This window comes from Mustela nivalis, assembly GCF_964662115.1.
Source record: "Mustela nivalis genome assembly, chromosome: 4".
In the NCBI taxonomy this organism is placed as follows: domain Eukaryota; kingdom Metazoa; phylum Chordata; class Mammalia; order Carnivora; family Mustelidae; genus Mustela; species Mustela nivalis.
The window spans coordinates 14,764,479-14,781,171 of NC_139023.1; the positions used below are offsets into that span (position 1 = coordinate 14,764,479).

At 35.1% G+C, this 16,693-nt stretch overlaps 1 protein-coding gene across 1 annotated transcript in view; it reads left to right on the plus strand.

Annotated features, from left to right (window-relative positions):
* Positions 1-16,693, plus strand: part of EPHA5 (EPH receptor A5) — a 273,566-nt gene that overhangs the window by 24,254 nt on the left and 232,619 nt on the right. The window contains exon 2 of the mRNA XM_082729161.1: positions 8,661-8,725. Within this exon, the coding sequence (XP_082585287.1) occupies positions 8,661-8,725 (65 nt within the window). The remainder of the gene's footprint in view (positions 1-8,660; positions 8,726-16,693) is intronic.

Genomic DNA, 16,693 nt, shown 5'->3' on the forward strand with positions numbered 1-16,693 from the left:
CCAAAAACTCCCTTCCCTTCAGATCACCTTCACAGCTCATTGGACAGAACGGAATCAATAGTGAGACCACATAATGGAACTGAAATAAGTTCAGTATTGCCATATTGTGGACAAGGAAGGAGGGAAAAGACTGAATGAAACTGGTGAGGAAAATGGAGACCAATCCTGGAAGGAGTTATATTAAAAGAAATGAAACATAACTATAAGGTTTGAAGTAGGGGAGTGACACGATCATATTGGTTGCTTAGAAAAATCTTTCTGAATACAGTTTTTTGAAGAAATTGTCAGGGATCATGCCTTTCTACAGAGAAACCAGTTACGATGTTTCTCAAGTGAAAAATTATGGCAAGAACTTGGCTGGCTTGGTTATGCTGTAGAATGAAAAACAACAGCCAGTTCAGAGAGTTAGATATAGGAGATCATTAGAATGGATAGGATTTGGTCACTGATTCAGTGTGTGAGTAAAGGGGAAAGGAGGTAAAGATGACTCACTGATTTCTGGATAGAACTAGTAGTTCTATGGCATTGCTTTCCCTAAGAAGAAGATGTTTGTTTTTTTCTTGTGCAGGGAAGATACTTTGTTTATTTGGGTGATGATTACATATCATGAATGTATTAAAAAAAAATAAAAAACAGTAGGCAGTTTTATAAACAGATTGCAATTTCAGGAGAGAGAAATAGACAAAGTATATGGATTTATGGGGGTTGTTAACATCTACATTATAACTGAAGATCGAAATTCATGAGCCCCTCTATAGAGTTTCTTATGTGAGGTTACTTGCTGCTATATTAAACAAACAACAAAATATTTACTAACCATTTCCCATCCTAAATAGTCTAATTCAGTATGTATGGACTGGGGCCGAGACATTTGCTCTTTCAAAAAGCTTCTTTTATTTTTAGTCCTATGTTAACTTTTAGTCAAGATTCATTGTGTAGAGTGAGAAGTGAAATTGGTCTATAAAAATTAGAGTATTAATCAAAGCCAGGGTTTGAAGTTTGGTTCAGGTAGAGTAGCTTATAATGGGAATAATAGCCAGAAAAATAGAAGAAAAATCACAGAAATATGTTGTCATTGAAGATAAGATATGAGAGAGTTTGTCCGTGGGGTTATGGATAAATACTGCCAAATTGGGAACTCAGAACTTCATGATTATCACAAATCAACTTGGTAGCAGAAGTTTTGATAAAATGGTAGGTTTGAATCCAAATTGTAGGTAAGTTAGGTAAAGAATGAAGAGAATATGCAGAAATAAACAGGAATATTGACAACTCATTTAATAATTTGAATTTAGAAGAGAACATTAGCTGGAAGAGAATATGAGATTTGTTTTTAATATTTTAACTAAAATTTTACAAAGTATTTTGTGATTAATTTATGAGAAAACTGATTTCCCGAAGAGTAGATTTATTAGGGAATATTGATGGACCATTTGAGGCCACTGTTAATTTATAATATATTATATATTTAATTAGATAATTGATTATGATATTTTGTTCTTAAGCAGTGTTCAGCACCCATAGTTCATATAGAAAGTAAATTCATTCATGATCAGGGTTTAGATAATGGCCTTTGGATGTCCAGAGAGATATATGGCTGTAATCAAGGTATCTTCTATTCTGGCTCCAAGGAAGGGACTTGGTTGTGGGAAACCATAGGGAACACTTGTGGTTTGTCATAAAGACGTCAAGTATTACTTCATGATTTCTTCTTTCCTTGATTTCCCTGCTGGGCTCTGAATAAGACTGGAAATTATCAGTGTTTTTTTTTTTTTTTTAAGATTTTATTTATTTATTTGAGAGAGAGAGAGAGAGAGCAAACATGAATAGGCATGGTCGGGGGAGAGGCAGAGGGAGAAGCAGACTCCGCACTGAGCAGGGATCCCGATGTGGGGTTCAGTCCCATTACACTGAGATCATGACCAGAGCAGAAGATAAATGCTTAACCAACTGAGCCAACCTGGTGCCCCACCAGTATTATTATTAAGCCTATACATTTGTTAGGAAGATTAAATTAAAGAATATATATAAATTACCTGATAGAACAGCTGACACATAGTATATACTGAATAAATTTTTTTTTTAATTTTTCTATATTCATCCTTTTTCCATATTCTTCCTCCCCCCACCCCCAAAAGAGGTTATACACATGGGTTGCTCAGAATTGGGGGCAAAAAAAAAAAATTCTCACATTCATTGTCTTCAGAAACACTGTTAGTTATGGATTTTTGCCTTCACGTAGAGGGCTGCCAGAAATCTACATAACACTCCTAAACTTTTAACATAATTTTTACCAAATTTACAAATTTAGTTTTCCAATGGGAAACACATGTACTCTTTCCCTGCACTCATATTGTCAACTGTTCCTGGTTCCCTGCAGCAGTTGTCAAATTATAAAATTTAGCCTGGAAGCAAGAAATCACATCTGTGCTGACTGGGACCATGGAGAGAGGCTGGACAGCTGTATATCTGGGGTTTGTTCCCACAGATCAGTAAAATATGTGCTATAATTGAATCCTTTAGCCTTTCCGATATTGTTAAATGGAAATCAATAAGCAAGCATCTATCAAAATCCTACTGTATGCAGTGAGACTTTGATTCACTGCCATTAAAGAAAAACAGTGCCATCTTCTCTGCTATGAATCCGAAGTAGTCATTCCTGCTGTGGTGAAGGTCCAACTATACCATTACAGTTGCGTGTTGTTTGTTTATGTAAAGATAGGGAAAAATAGAAACAAAGTAAGTGTAGGAATATGCCACTGGCACTCTATTTTACCTTCGTGTTATCAAGGATCATACATTGTTTCAGAGCCTTGTCCAACTAATGGTGGTGGGTCGGAGTGTCCTTGGGCTGTCTTTTTTTTAAAGATTTTTATTTATTTATTTGACAGAGAGAAATCACAAGTAGACGGAGAGGCAGGCAGAGAGAGAGGAAGGGAAGCAGGCTCCCTGCCGAGCAGAGAGCCCGATGTGGGACTCGATCCCAGGACCCTGGGATCATGACCCGAGCCGAAGGCAGCGGCTTAACCCACTGAGCCACCCAGGCGCCCTTTGGGCTGTCTTTTGACTCTAAAGTTTCAAAACACCTTCATGTGATTGTATCATTTTCCTGAAGAATCTAACAAATTTGTTTCTGCTTTTTATGACTAATATTAGCAAGATGTTAAGGAGAAAGATATGGAGTCAAAATGATACACGGAAAGTTATGAATATTTGAAAGTTATAATCACTGAAGAGCATATTTGAATTATTAACTTAAATTAATCTTTAATTGTTAGAATGTGTGAAGTCAAGAACTTAGCAATCTTCTCATGCATATTAAATTTTACTCATTCTATTCTTTCCTTCCCCCGCTCTTGAATCCCAACCAAAAAAATGAGTTAACAACTTTCTGACTTTTCTGTAAGTAAATTCTTTAAAGGCTTTTCTCTGTTCAAGAAAGCGTTAAATTTCTTAGTGTATAGTAATAAAATTAAAGTATATTTCAGGGGCACCTGGGTGGCTCAGTGGGTTAAGCCGCTGCCTTCGGCTCAGGTCATGATCTCAGGGTCCTGGGATCGAGTCCCGCATCGGGCTCTCTGCTCAGCAGGAGCCTGCTTCCTCCTCTCTCTCTCTCTGCCTGCCTCTCTGCCTACTTGTGATCTCTCTCTGTAAAATAAATAAATAAAATCTTAAAAAAAAAAATAAAGTATATTTCAGATTAGTTTGAATTAGTTTCAATTGTAATCTGTTATTTGTCTGGATAGACAGTTAACTTATTTTTACTTCCTAAAAGTTCCTGTATTAGTTAATTTTTTTTTCCTATATTAACTTTAGGAATTTGTAATAGACTATATACTCATTGACCCCTGAAGAGTTATTTCTCCTGGAGAATCAGTCTTCTTAATTACTGATGAGAATACCAACTAATATGCCCATTTTCATTGTAATTATAAAATGGCTGAGGAAAATGACCTTGAAGACTGTCTTTCAGTTTAATAGTGTGACTTTATTTTTAAAATATAAATAATAGAATAAAAACATTTTCCATAAAATTTCTGATATCTAATTAATGTCTTCCAGAGTAACTGTGGTATCAAACATTCCCTCTAATTATATTCATTAGTGGCTTCTCCCAGACAAGTTTTAATTAAGTTGTACAATGAGGATCAATACTCATTGTGTATTCATTGCAATTTACAACAAGCATATATACTGTTCAGAACAATTTAATTACTGTAATTGTTGCATAGAAGATACTTAGTGACTGTGCTCCATTACTGCCGATCTCCCCTTTTAATAAATTCGGTAATGAAATTGGGTAATGAACTTCTGAAAATGCCCATTTATATATACCCTATGTCTAAAATTCTGGTTTTTATGTTACTAGTTTAAGTAGTAGAGGAAATGGAGGCATTGATAGTATCAGTGTTGCCGTGTTTTTTCATGCATGCCATCATGAATGTTGAGAAATCATTAAAGCATAAATAAGAACACTTATAATAATAGTTATCTTAGTTATATGAAAAATGATTTAAGGGTGTTGGATAATAAGAATAATCTATTTCCCCCATATGTGATTTCAATTTTTATTACTCTTATTTCCTTAAATAGGAGTATTTTAATTCATTTATAAGGAATGCCTCCAAATATGCTAACTTCTATCAATGAAACTCATGCTACTGCTGTGCTGCACAAAGAATATGAAAATAGAGATTTTCTGATAGCATCATAGGTGTATACCAGCGTTTCTTAACTTTGGCATTAGTGAAATTAAGCCAGATAATTCTTATTATCTGGGGTGGGGAAGTTTTGCTGTGCATTGAGACATGCTTAGTTGCATACCTGGTTTCTTCCCGTGAGAATCCAGTAGCAAATATTCCTCCCACCCTCCATTTTTTACAATTAGAAATGGCTCCAAACATTATCAGATGCCCATGTTGAGAACCACTGGTGTGTGTTGGTTCAGACACACCCTCCTGATCTGCCCACTGACCAAATGATTCATTAATAAGACAAACAGCTATTCAGCTCTTCGGAGTGCAGGCTAGGTCATAGGCATGAGTCAAACATGGGATTCTTTTAAGGGAACAATACAATTCTGTATATTCAGTGTTTTGGAGATAATGATTGGGTGCTAATAGACTATTCAGTAATAATACTTTATCTAGATTTAAGAAAGAGGAATACAGATGCCTTCTTAGAGGTAACAGTTCCTGAACTATGTTTTGTTGGATAAATGAAGGTAGCAATTCAAAAGGGCAGGAAGGACAAGCTGAAGCAGCACGTGCAAAGCTTGGAGGTATAAGAAAGCTAACGCTCTCCATATCTCTTTATCCGTACATCTATATATCTATTTCTATCTTTATGTAAATATCTCTATTAATCTATCTACTACCTAACTCTAATTTTAATTATTTTCCCCAAGGCATCAAATTCTAGTTTCCTCTGAATTATATGAACAGAATTATAATATAGTAATCTGCAAGTAATTGCCTGAAACATCTACTTTTACTTTTTTAAAAATTTCTAATTTAGTAATCATATGTATAAGTATCTTCTTTGCATTGTGAATTGCATGAAAGCATCTGTTTCCAAAACAAAACCAATTTTAGACAGTAGTAGGAAATGACATAGGTTTATGTCTTATAAACTTCCTAATTTATAAGACAGAATTCCTAATCTATTTCTTTGAAGAAGAACTTTTGACAAGATCATCAGAAGAAGGATCGTCTACATTTCTGTTGTGGGTATTTCCATGTGCTTAGTAACGTATGCCAATATTGAAAATTCTCAATAGATGTATTAACAGCCCAGCTAGTATTTTGAATTCATGCATTTAATTTCACATGCACTCATATATTTTCAGCCAAAAAAGAGTTAAGAATAGCAACTTAGATTAAAGTTAATTCACGTGAAGGTAACTAAATTTAAGAAGGACATCTGGAATTCTGTTGGTAGTAATGGACATTTGAAGATCCACATGTTACTAAGAGGCCTACCAGGAATGTTGTTTTCTCATGACAGGCTAGTTAGGAATTCCTAGAATTCCTATTCACATCAGTTTGCCACTACAGGATTAACTTTAGTTTGACTGCCATCATAGTAGAAGGCCTTTAGCTTGCTGATTTGCTCTATTTTATCAGGTCTACACAGATATGCTGCGGTTCAATATCAAAGGTGAATCAAGTGAATCATAAGGTTGAATAAACATAACGATTTAGGTTCTGTACTCCCATGGTATTTAGTCATGTCTAGACATAGCCTTAGTGTCCCAGAAAAACTAAAATGAGGACAAGGACATTTAAGTTTAATGTAGCTTTATCCCCATGGAAACTAGAAAAGCCAACAATAGAGTAAAAAGAGTATGGATCTAACTAAAAAATTAGATTTAGTGGGATGACTGGTGGATTTGCAAGGTCAGTGGGTAGTGGGATAGTTCCGGTTTGTTTTTTATCATTTTAAACAAGAGTTTTCAGCTAGCCCAATTTCTTCTAAAAAAGAATAATCCAACAAATTATTTATTTTATTATTCTATAAAGCCACTCTGATATGTGTAGGCTAAAGATGATGCAAACATTCTATAGGCATGGTTTTTTAAAGAGCGCAGAACCTAATGAGAGCAATAGACAAGTATATTGAGTACACACATATCATAGAAGGCTGCCATATATATATGTTATTGAGTATGTTTCTGTGTTTTCTAAAACTTTTTTTTTAATTTTTAATTTTTTATAAACTTATGATACAGTTTTATCCCCAGGGGTACAGGTCTGTGAATCACCAGGTTTACACACTTCACAGCACTCACCATAGCATATACCCTCCCCAATATCCATAACCCCACTGCCCTCTCCCAAACCCCCTCCCCCCTGCAACCCTCAGTTTGATTTGTGAGATTAAGGGTCACTTATGGTTTTTCTCCCTCCCAATCCCATCTGGTTTCATTTATTCTTCTCCTACCCACTTAAGCCCCCATGTTGCATCACCACTTCCTCATATCAGGGAGATCATATGATAGTTGTAAAGTTTTGATTTCTCTTTATATAACTAGTATTACACAGACTGTTAACTTAGTAAGACATATATGTTTGCATATGTTATATGAAATAAAACAATGGATAATAAGGTTTAAATGCATATAACTTCTATAATACATAGAAAATTTATTTCAATTGTGATCCTAATGTCCTTGGTTTTAATAATTTCATCTTATATTTTCTAAGATTTTATTTATTTGACAGAGAGAGACAGTGAGAGAGGGAACACAAGCAGGGGGAGTGGGAAAGGGAGAAGCAGGCTCCCCAAGGAGCAGGGAACCCATTGCGGGTCTTGATCCCAGGACCCTGGGATCATGGCCTGAACCAAGGGAAGACGCTTAAGGACTGAGCCACCCAGGCACCCCATCACCTTATATTTTGGTATAAGAGTATTGTAACACATTTCTCAGTCTATCAGCTCTTACTACTTTAGTACTCCAGCTTCACACTTACAGATAGAAACTTTTTTTTCTTTTCTTTTCTTTTCTTTTTCTTTTTTTCTCCCCCCCCCCCCAAATTGGTAGCATTTCAAGGTAGTGGTTCTTGAAGTAGTCTAAGGAAGAAGCTTCAGTACCTCTGACTAGGGATAATCCAGTTTCCCTTTTGGGTCCATATGCCATGCTCATTCAAACTGGTTCAGCTGCCTGGGGGGGCCAGGTAGATCACGTGGAATAGGCATAATCGGCTGGAAAGATGATCATCTGTGACCCAGGTCTGAAGCAGTTTGACAGCTTGACGACTCAACATCCCATAAGCTAGTTTAATTTGGGCCCGGGGAGGGAGAGCAGTAGATAAACCTGTTGAAATACAAACACTGTGTGTGTGTATCTGTGAGGGCATGTGTGTATACATAGTCTTTCATGGCTTCCTTTTGTAATAATGATATTCGGGCTGCCATTCTGGTAGTTCCAAATATTTTAGTATTTCCAACCATAATTGAGGTCTACATTTCAAAAACGTAGCTGATAGTTCTGTAAGAAGCACATTATAGACTATGGTTATTTGTAAGTAGAAGATATTTGGGGGAATGCAGTGGACACTTAACTCTAGCAACAACCCTGAGAGCTGCTATAATTTTCTTGGCTTAGTTATGCGTGTGTGGATTTATTTCCTAATTGAAATTGCAATTTGGATTACAGATTTCAGTTAATATCACAAAAAAAAAATCTTACAAACTTGGGGATAGCTTATTTCTGTTTAATATAAATTATTTGTTAATTGCTTCATAATAGCTTTCCTGAAGAAAATACATTATGTTTAGTCACAAATTTATGGCAGCTTAATCCCCAAATTGAGAGCCTTTAAAGGAGTGACATAGTCCTTAGTTTTCCGTGCGTGGACTTTCATTTTTTTTCTTTTTCCTTTTACTAATTCTGTTCTTTTATTCTTATTTGACAAAAAAGAGCACTTAGAGTAATGACTTGTTTACGTACTATTGCTATAATTGTTCTCCACATGTTTATTCAAAATCACTTGTTCTTACGCATCCAAAGAGTGTTTTCATTAAATTATAACTCTTGTATTCATGAGGAATACTTAATTTAATTTCAGCTATGTAAGAAATACGCACTTTATAAACACTATGAGAATAGTGATACGTTTTTATACATTTGACTCAGTTTTGTGTTCTTTTTCTTTCAGTGAATTTATTGGATTCACGTACTGTCATGGGGGACTTGGGATGGATTGCTTTTCCGAAAAATGGGGTAAGCCTTTATGATATTTTCCCAACAACTTAAGCTACCTGAGTGGACATCATGTTAAATGTCAAAAATGAAAATTAACTGAAAATGTTTTGATTTGCTATTATCCTGGTTATATTGACTAGGAAATAAAGATTAACATGTCAGTGTTGATTCAAGCACAATTTATTTTGTATTTTATTCACTACATTAGGGAATGAAGATGATATAAGAAATTCCTTTAAATTTTACTGAGATTAAAAGTTTCTTAGGCAATCAAGTAGGTAATCAGAGTTTTCTTTCAGTTCTTAAATTTTTCTTCAGTGAAAACTCTCAGAAAGCTGTTTCATTGGAAGATTTTTATAATCAGCAGTTGTTTTTGCTAGTAATTTATTTTACTGGTATACATTAGAAATAATGTGTTTTAGGTAAAATTAAGTAAAACTACAGTCTTAATACATGGATTAAATTAAAAAGTATTTGATTATCTTCTGTTCAATTAAAAGTATACTATATTATCAGATGGAATATTAATATAAGTAAAATAGTGTGACATAAAATCATTATGTTACACAGAAAATAATAACTATTGCATGACTTTTATTTTGAGAGATTTTTATTTATATATAACTTTAATATTTACCTATTTTATAATTTTCAGACTCAAACTACCTAAATTCATTATAGAACTATATTGTGGCAAGGACAAATAGTATTTTTCAATACTCTATTTTGAGAAAATAATTTAAATGTTTTGAATATTTAAAACTTTATAGTATAGTGTATATAAGTAATGCATTTAGAAAATTATTCACAGAAATAGTAGTTCCTATGACTTCCAAAGTTAATTTGGGGTTATTAAGTAATCTAACATTGTCATAACCCTACTAGTCAAGACTTATTTATTTATTTTTTTTGCATTTGAGGAAAAAATCAGGTATGTTATTCAGTCCTTTACAGAGTTATTATGGAGGTAAAACAAGTGGTATTAATTATTGTGATTCATAATTTATATGCTTATATCCTAATCTCGGTGTGATTTCTTTCATTAAGATGGTATTTTGTTTTGGTTGTTAAAAATTATGCATTTAGAGACATACTCTAAATAAAGTATATTAGCAGGTTGTTAAGCTGTTAAGACATAAGTATAAGCCAAAGGGAAAAAGTATAGTACAAAGCAAATATAGCCAGTGCCAATGTAATGGTGTATATTCTCTCAGTCTCTCTTTTACCTTTCCTATATTCTTCCTTCTTCATTTCTGTTTTCCTCTTCGCACTCCTCATCTCAAATTATTTTTTTTCTTTCATCTGTCATGACCCCTCTACAAGTAGATGGCTCGATAATATCTGTGTATGGGAACCTATAGCTATATTTCGTACTCTGAATTTTTTCACATACCAAACTTGATCTGATATGTAGATATTTTAAATTGCCCTTTCAGGGACGATGGCTGATAGGTGCGGTTGAAGTTAATTTTTTAAAAGCCTGAGAAAATTTTTCATAGTACCTTTGAATTGAGTTTTGTGTGTCTCTTCTTTCTATCTAGGAGTTATTCAGAAAAGGTTTGGCAGAGTCCATCTTTGAGGGTAAATCTGATTTGTAGTTGCTTTTGCAGTTTAAATTTTTGGGGAGATGTATGAATGTACATGAATTTTGTATAAAACACAACTATTTCTGTTGTAGCAACATAGTCCCTTTATATCCAGAATGAGCACTTTTCATTCTAACAACTTTATGCTTTCTTTCTCTTTCCAGTATAATTATTAGTATACTATTGATTTTGTTTTTAATTTTTTTAATTTTTAAATTTTCAGTATTTTTTTTTTTTTTTTGGAGAGCAAGTACATGGGGAGGGTGGATAGGCAGAGAGGCAGAGGGTGAGAGAGAGAATCTTAAGCAGGCTCCACACTCAGTGCAGTGACTAACACAGGGCTTGATCGCAGAATCCTGAGACCAGGACCTGAGCCAAAATCAAGTAGTCAGGTTGTTAACCAACTGAGCCATGAGGTCCCCCATGTTCAGTTTTTTATTTATTTTATTTTATTTTATTTTATTTTTAATTTTGATGTTATTTATTTATTTAACAGAGAGAGAGAGAGAGAGAAAAATCACAAGTAGACAGAGAGGCAGGCAGAGAGAGAGAGGGAAGCAGGCTCCCTGCTGAGCAGAGAGCCTGATGCGGGGCTCGATCCCAGGACCATGGAATCATGACCTGAGCCGAAGGCAGAGGCTTAACCCACTGAGCCACCCAGGCGCCCCCATGTTCAGTTTTTTAAACAATGAGTTTTATCTTCAACATTCTTACAATGTTTTGAGTTATGATTCTTTGACATAGCTATGCCTGATGTTGATATTTAAAAAAAAAAAAAAGTTAAAGTAGAGAAACTCAGTGAATGTGCATTCGCCCCAGGATATACTTGTCCACACTTGTCCAATGTGTAGAGAACACAGATGTTTTATTTTGTGTTATGTCATTCAAATACAAAATAAAGGAAATTTTAAAATTACAGCTTAAAGAAATGAGTGTTCAAAGTGTAATTAATTCTAATAAGAATTAATATATTACTCTATTGTTAGAAGGTTTTACCATTTATGATTAGGTGATACATAGATCAAAAGTGAGGCCATCAGAAATTTTGGAGTAAGGGCCTCTGCAAATAGTCTTCTCCGTATTTAGCCATGAGAAAACTGGCAAATATTGTCAGAATCAATATTTCAGAACTCCAGAAATTAACCAGTTTTGGAGCAATGCAGGGATCATTTATGTAAGAAAAATGATGGAATATTGTTAGAACAGCAGCATTAACTTTAGCATTAAAAAAATAAAGATTAAATTAGGTTAAAATTTTATTATTTATTGGAACTGGATATTGTCTTTTTTCTCTCATTCTTTTACTTTATTTTAATAGCTTTAGCATTTTAGGTTCCTTATGTCCTTTCCTGCCTCTCCAGCTGTGAGGTAGCCTTGGAAAACCAAAAACCGGCTGGCGAGGTAAAAAGCAGCAGGCGAGCAGGCACTGGAGAGGCAGAGTGGGACAAGGAGATTCTTCAAAGACTTGAGCCCCTGGAGCTGTCATTATTTGATCTGATAGCTTCCTGGAAGACTGTTCTTGTAAGGCTGTCTGGATTTGATCTAACTCAGAGCTCCCCTAGACTGAAAGCCATTATTAAACGAAGTAAATAAGAATATTCTCCTTTTCAGAATATTTTTCGAATTTCAGGCCTTTGGAATGAATATTTTATTTATTTACCCCAAGTCTGCACCTAAGAATTAGGCAAGTATTTAAAAGAAACACTGTTATCCATCCCTTAAAGTCATGCACATGTTCCACATACTTCTTAGAAACAATCACTGCACCTGTGATACTTTTTCTCTGCTTGTCAACTCCTGGGCTTCTTATAACTATCTCATGTTACCATTCTGCAGGGTTTCTACAAGTTGGTTCAGGTTCTAGCATAGAAGAGAACTTCTGTAAATATGTATTAAAATGATAACCTACTTTACTGTTTTAAAATTAATAAAATGGGGCACAAATTCCTGAGATACAGTTTTACATTAAGATTTAAATAGTGGGACTGAGAGTAGAACTTGGTCCAGTGTTGGCACTCAGCAAATATTCTTTCTTTGATCTACTGCATTTCTATTCTCCTTATACCAAGAGATCCAATCGTTTTGGGCTTTTTTGTTTATTTGATTTGTTTTTGCTTATTTTTCCATATAATTGTATCCATTTGAATTCCTTGTCAGCATTACAGATTGAGATAGTCCAAATAAATTCTGAATTTCCAGCTTCTCGGTTTAGTTGGAAGTTTCAGAACCGGAATTAGCAGCCTTCTATAGCCTCAACAGCCCAAAGCTGAATAAAGGTTGCTATTTTGTGAGAGTCAGCAAATTATTTAAGTTGCTAGTCTGTAACGTTAGCAGTATTTTAGAGTCATTTAATACTGTACAATCATTGGAGCACCTGGGTAGCTCAGGATTTAAGTGACCGACTCTTGATTTCAGTTCAGGTGCTGACGTCAGGGTCCAGATATCTAGCGGAGTGGGGCTCAGAGCTCAGAGAGCAGAGTCTGTTTGTCCTTCCACCCCTCCCCCCCCCGACTTGTGTGCCTGCACACGTGTGTGTAGTCTCTCTCTCTATATCAAATAATAAATAAATTATATCTTTAAGAACTGTAGTCATCAGCATTTTCTTTTGTTTCAGGAGGGTCTTTAAAAAAAATCTCTGATTATTACATGCTGAGATAATTTCTTCTAGATAGATTTTGTTTGAGTACTTCCCCTTCATCAGGAAACGTCATTCGAATCAGGGTTTCAGCGTGTGCTCTTTAGCCACAGTATGTGAAAGAGACCGTATGTGTATGTGTTATGTGCATGCCCGTCACACACACATACTTCGTGCTAGTAACTTAAGCTCTCCTTCCCTTTTTCAATCTGGACATATCTAGAAGTACTATGTTACAGCAAGGTTTGCTATTTATGCAAATTTCCTGCATGCATTCATTCAACAGGACTTGGAACTTAGTATGTGTCAGTGAGTTTTCTAGGCACAGTGAACATGGCACAGAAGAAAACAAAAGTCCCTGACATTGGAGTTTGAGGCAGCATTATTATTTTTAGAATGAGTAATCAAAGTGTGTTAGAACAATGTGGTAGATGAAATGCTTTCTAGTCCTATCTTTTCTTTCTATAGATGTATAAAAGTGGCAGAGAGGTGACCGTATTTGCTCAAGGTCTCTCTGGTAATTTGTGCCACACTGGGAAGACCACATGTATTGTATTTGGCACATCTGGTATCAGATCACTGTTTCTAATTGTCTTCCTGTGCAAAATACTTCAAGTACATAAATTCATTTAACACTAACAATGACAATGCAAAAAAAGATACTTGGTATTATTCTTATAGATGAGGAAAAGGAGGCTCAGTAAGGGTAAGTGAATTGCCCAAGGTTAGGCAGCTGTAAAAGACTGATTCTATTTCAAGCCCCGCTCTTCCAGGAGACTGATTATTTTAAACCAGAGGCGAAGTCCTCCAAACACTTAGGTCTCCAGAGACATGACTGGGTTCTGGATGGTGCCCAGATTCCTAGTTTATATAAAAGAGGAATTGATGCTGAAAAGGGAATTCACCTGAAAAAAGTTTTAAATGAGCCAGAGTGGGTTGCAATCCATTCATTGCCAGATCATTAGTATTTGAAAAAAATGTATATATAGCACATAGGTGCTCAAAGGTATGTTGTGTTTGTTATATTGTGTGTATATAATACACACACATGTAATTATATAGTAGATCATTAAAAGAATGAATTAACTTGACTCCCAGCTGTATCTGTAATTCCTATTGTTTGGGGAACCTCTGTGAATTTTGGCTTTCCTAAGTGCCGGGTGAGGTTGTGTGACTACTATGTCATTTGTCTCACAGTGTTGTTTTTAAGATAAAATAAGATAATGTATTTTAGTGCACCACTTGATCCCTAAACTATCAAAGAAGTAGAGAGGATGTTACTTGATTTAAAAGCTGCTTCCCTATTGCTGTTCCCAGATATATCCAGACAGCAACATTTTGGTAACTAAAAGCGATAACCAGTCACCTATAAGTTTGGCATTTGACTATTGAATGAAGTCAGTAGACTTTAAGAATTTTCATATTTCAACGCCCAGACATGAGACTCAATTCTCCAATCTCATGTTGAATAAATTTAAGGAGAAGGGTTGTAAACTCATTTTCCCCCCAAAACTGGCTTTTAATTGAGAACAGAAACAACAACAACAAAAAATTACAAGCAAAACACAGATTGACTTCTGGCTAATTCATGTAAAATATGCATGGTTACCTTCAATTTTAAATTTTACTGCTTATTTGAGTAATTTCTATTTCCTTCAGAACACCTATCATTAATATTCTATATTGAGGTTCTCAAACCTTTTTGGTTTCAACCTATTAGGAACACATAATTTAACAGCAATAATGATTCTTTTTTTTAAATTTTTTCTTTAATTTTTATTTTATTTGATTTATTTATTTGACAGATAGAGATCACAAGTAGGCAGACAGGCAGGCAGAGAGAGAGGAGGAAGCAGGCTCCCTGCTGAGCAGAGAGCCCGATGTGGGGCTCGATCCCAGGACCCTGGGATCATGACCTGAGCCGAAGGCAGAGGCTTAACCCACTGAGCCACACAGGTACCCCAACAGCAATAATGATTCTTAAGAATGGGGTGAGGGATAATAAAGAGGACCTGAGTTTGTCGATTTTATGATGGACTCTTATCCCTGCAGTTTTTCTTTGGTGTTTTCATAAGATTTTACTTTTAAATTCTTGTAAATTGGGATGCCTGGGTGGCTGAGTGGGTTAAATGTCTTCCTTCGGCTCAGATCATGATCCTGGGGTCCTGGATTGGAGCCCAGCATTGGTCTCCTTCCTCAGAGGAGAGCCTGCTTCTCCCTCTCCCTCCCACTACTGTGCTCTCACTTTCTCTCTCTGGCAAGTAGATTAAATCTTAAGAATAAAATAAAATACTTGTAATTTTATAACTATTTTAATTTTTTTTAAATGAATAGACTTTATTATCTTCACTTTCCCATTAAATGGCCTGTATAGAAGCAAATTCCCCATCTAGACTTTAGGAAAAGATAAGCAAAACCTTCAAGAATGTATTTTTCTTTAAAAGTAAAAACTATGTTGTATAAATCACATTTCAATTAAAATGATGAAAATATTTAGAGTATGATGAACAAGCTTCATGGCAATACATTTATCCTAATTTTCTGATTGAATCCTTTGGCTGAATAACAGCAGAACCAATAGACTCTTCTCAGATAACTATCTTCTAGGGGCACCTGGGTGGCTCAGTTAATCATCTGACTCTTGGTTTCAACAGAGCATGATCTTATGATCACATGATCTCAGGGTTCTGGGATCAAGCCCTGTGTCAGGCTCCAGGCTCAGCAGGGAGGCTGCTTGAGATTCTCTCCCTCCCTCTCTTTCTAATATAAATGAACAAATCTAAAGAATAAAAATAAAATAAAATAAATATTTTCTCACTTATGGTTTTATTCTCTCTCCCTTTTTTTTTCCTTCCCTTAAATATTCAATCTTGTATCCATAGCTTTATCAGCCTATCTGTACACAACCTGAAGATGTATTTTGCTTCCTTTAAATTACATTGAATTTATTTTAGTCATCTTCTGGAACATTTAATATTGATTAATCTATATACTCTAAGCATAGCTGTAAATAACATTGTTTTCTTAGAAATTTTAACAACTCGTTTTAAGGCTTATTCTTGGGAGAATCAAATTAACGGTCATGATGTTTGTTTAGAGTAGATTGTGCTCTTATGTCTCAGAAATTCCACTATTGCTCTTTTTTTTTTTTTTTCCACGTGTTGTTCTTACAAAAGATCACAAGATACACCTGCCTCCCTTGCTTTGGTTGAGCCTGCCATTTCCCCACTGAGTTCTCTGTACTTCCTGGAGCACACAATGGGCAAGCCACACAGTCCCCTGGGTCTCACTTCTGAATTGTCCTGCAAGCTCCTCTTTTATGTTCGCTGTCTTTTCTTTCAGTCAAATAAAGTAAGCTTTATTGTGAAATCTTTCCCTATGCAGATCATAGGGGCTATTAGCATCATTTGCAATAATTTATTCAATTGAGAAAGATTTCAGAATATGGACTTAAGTCATATTTGTAATAAAATAGAGACGGAGTAACCAGATCTCTGCCTGGTGGGAGAAATAACAAGCAATAATCTTCCATTCAAGACACTTCAAAACAGGAGTTTGTGGCTTTTCTTGTTTTAGTGTCACTTTGTTCTATTTTCTGATTTCTTTGAGCTAGAGAACCTGTGTACTTACTTTTGAAGTTGAAAATAACTCAGGTTTAGATTACTTAAAATGGACTGTGAATACATTGTTAGTGTGTTACGTGGATTCACTAGAACCTGGAAGAACTTACACTGGATTTTCTATTCTGATACACAGATTTACCAA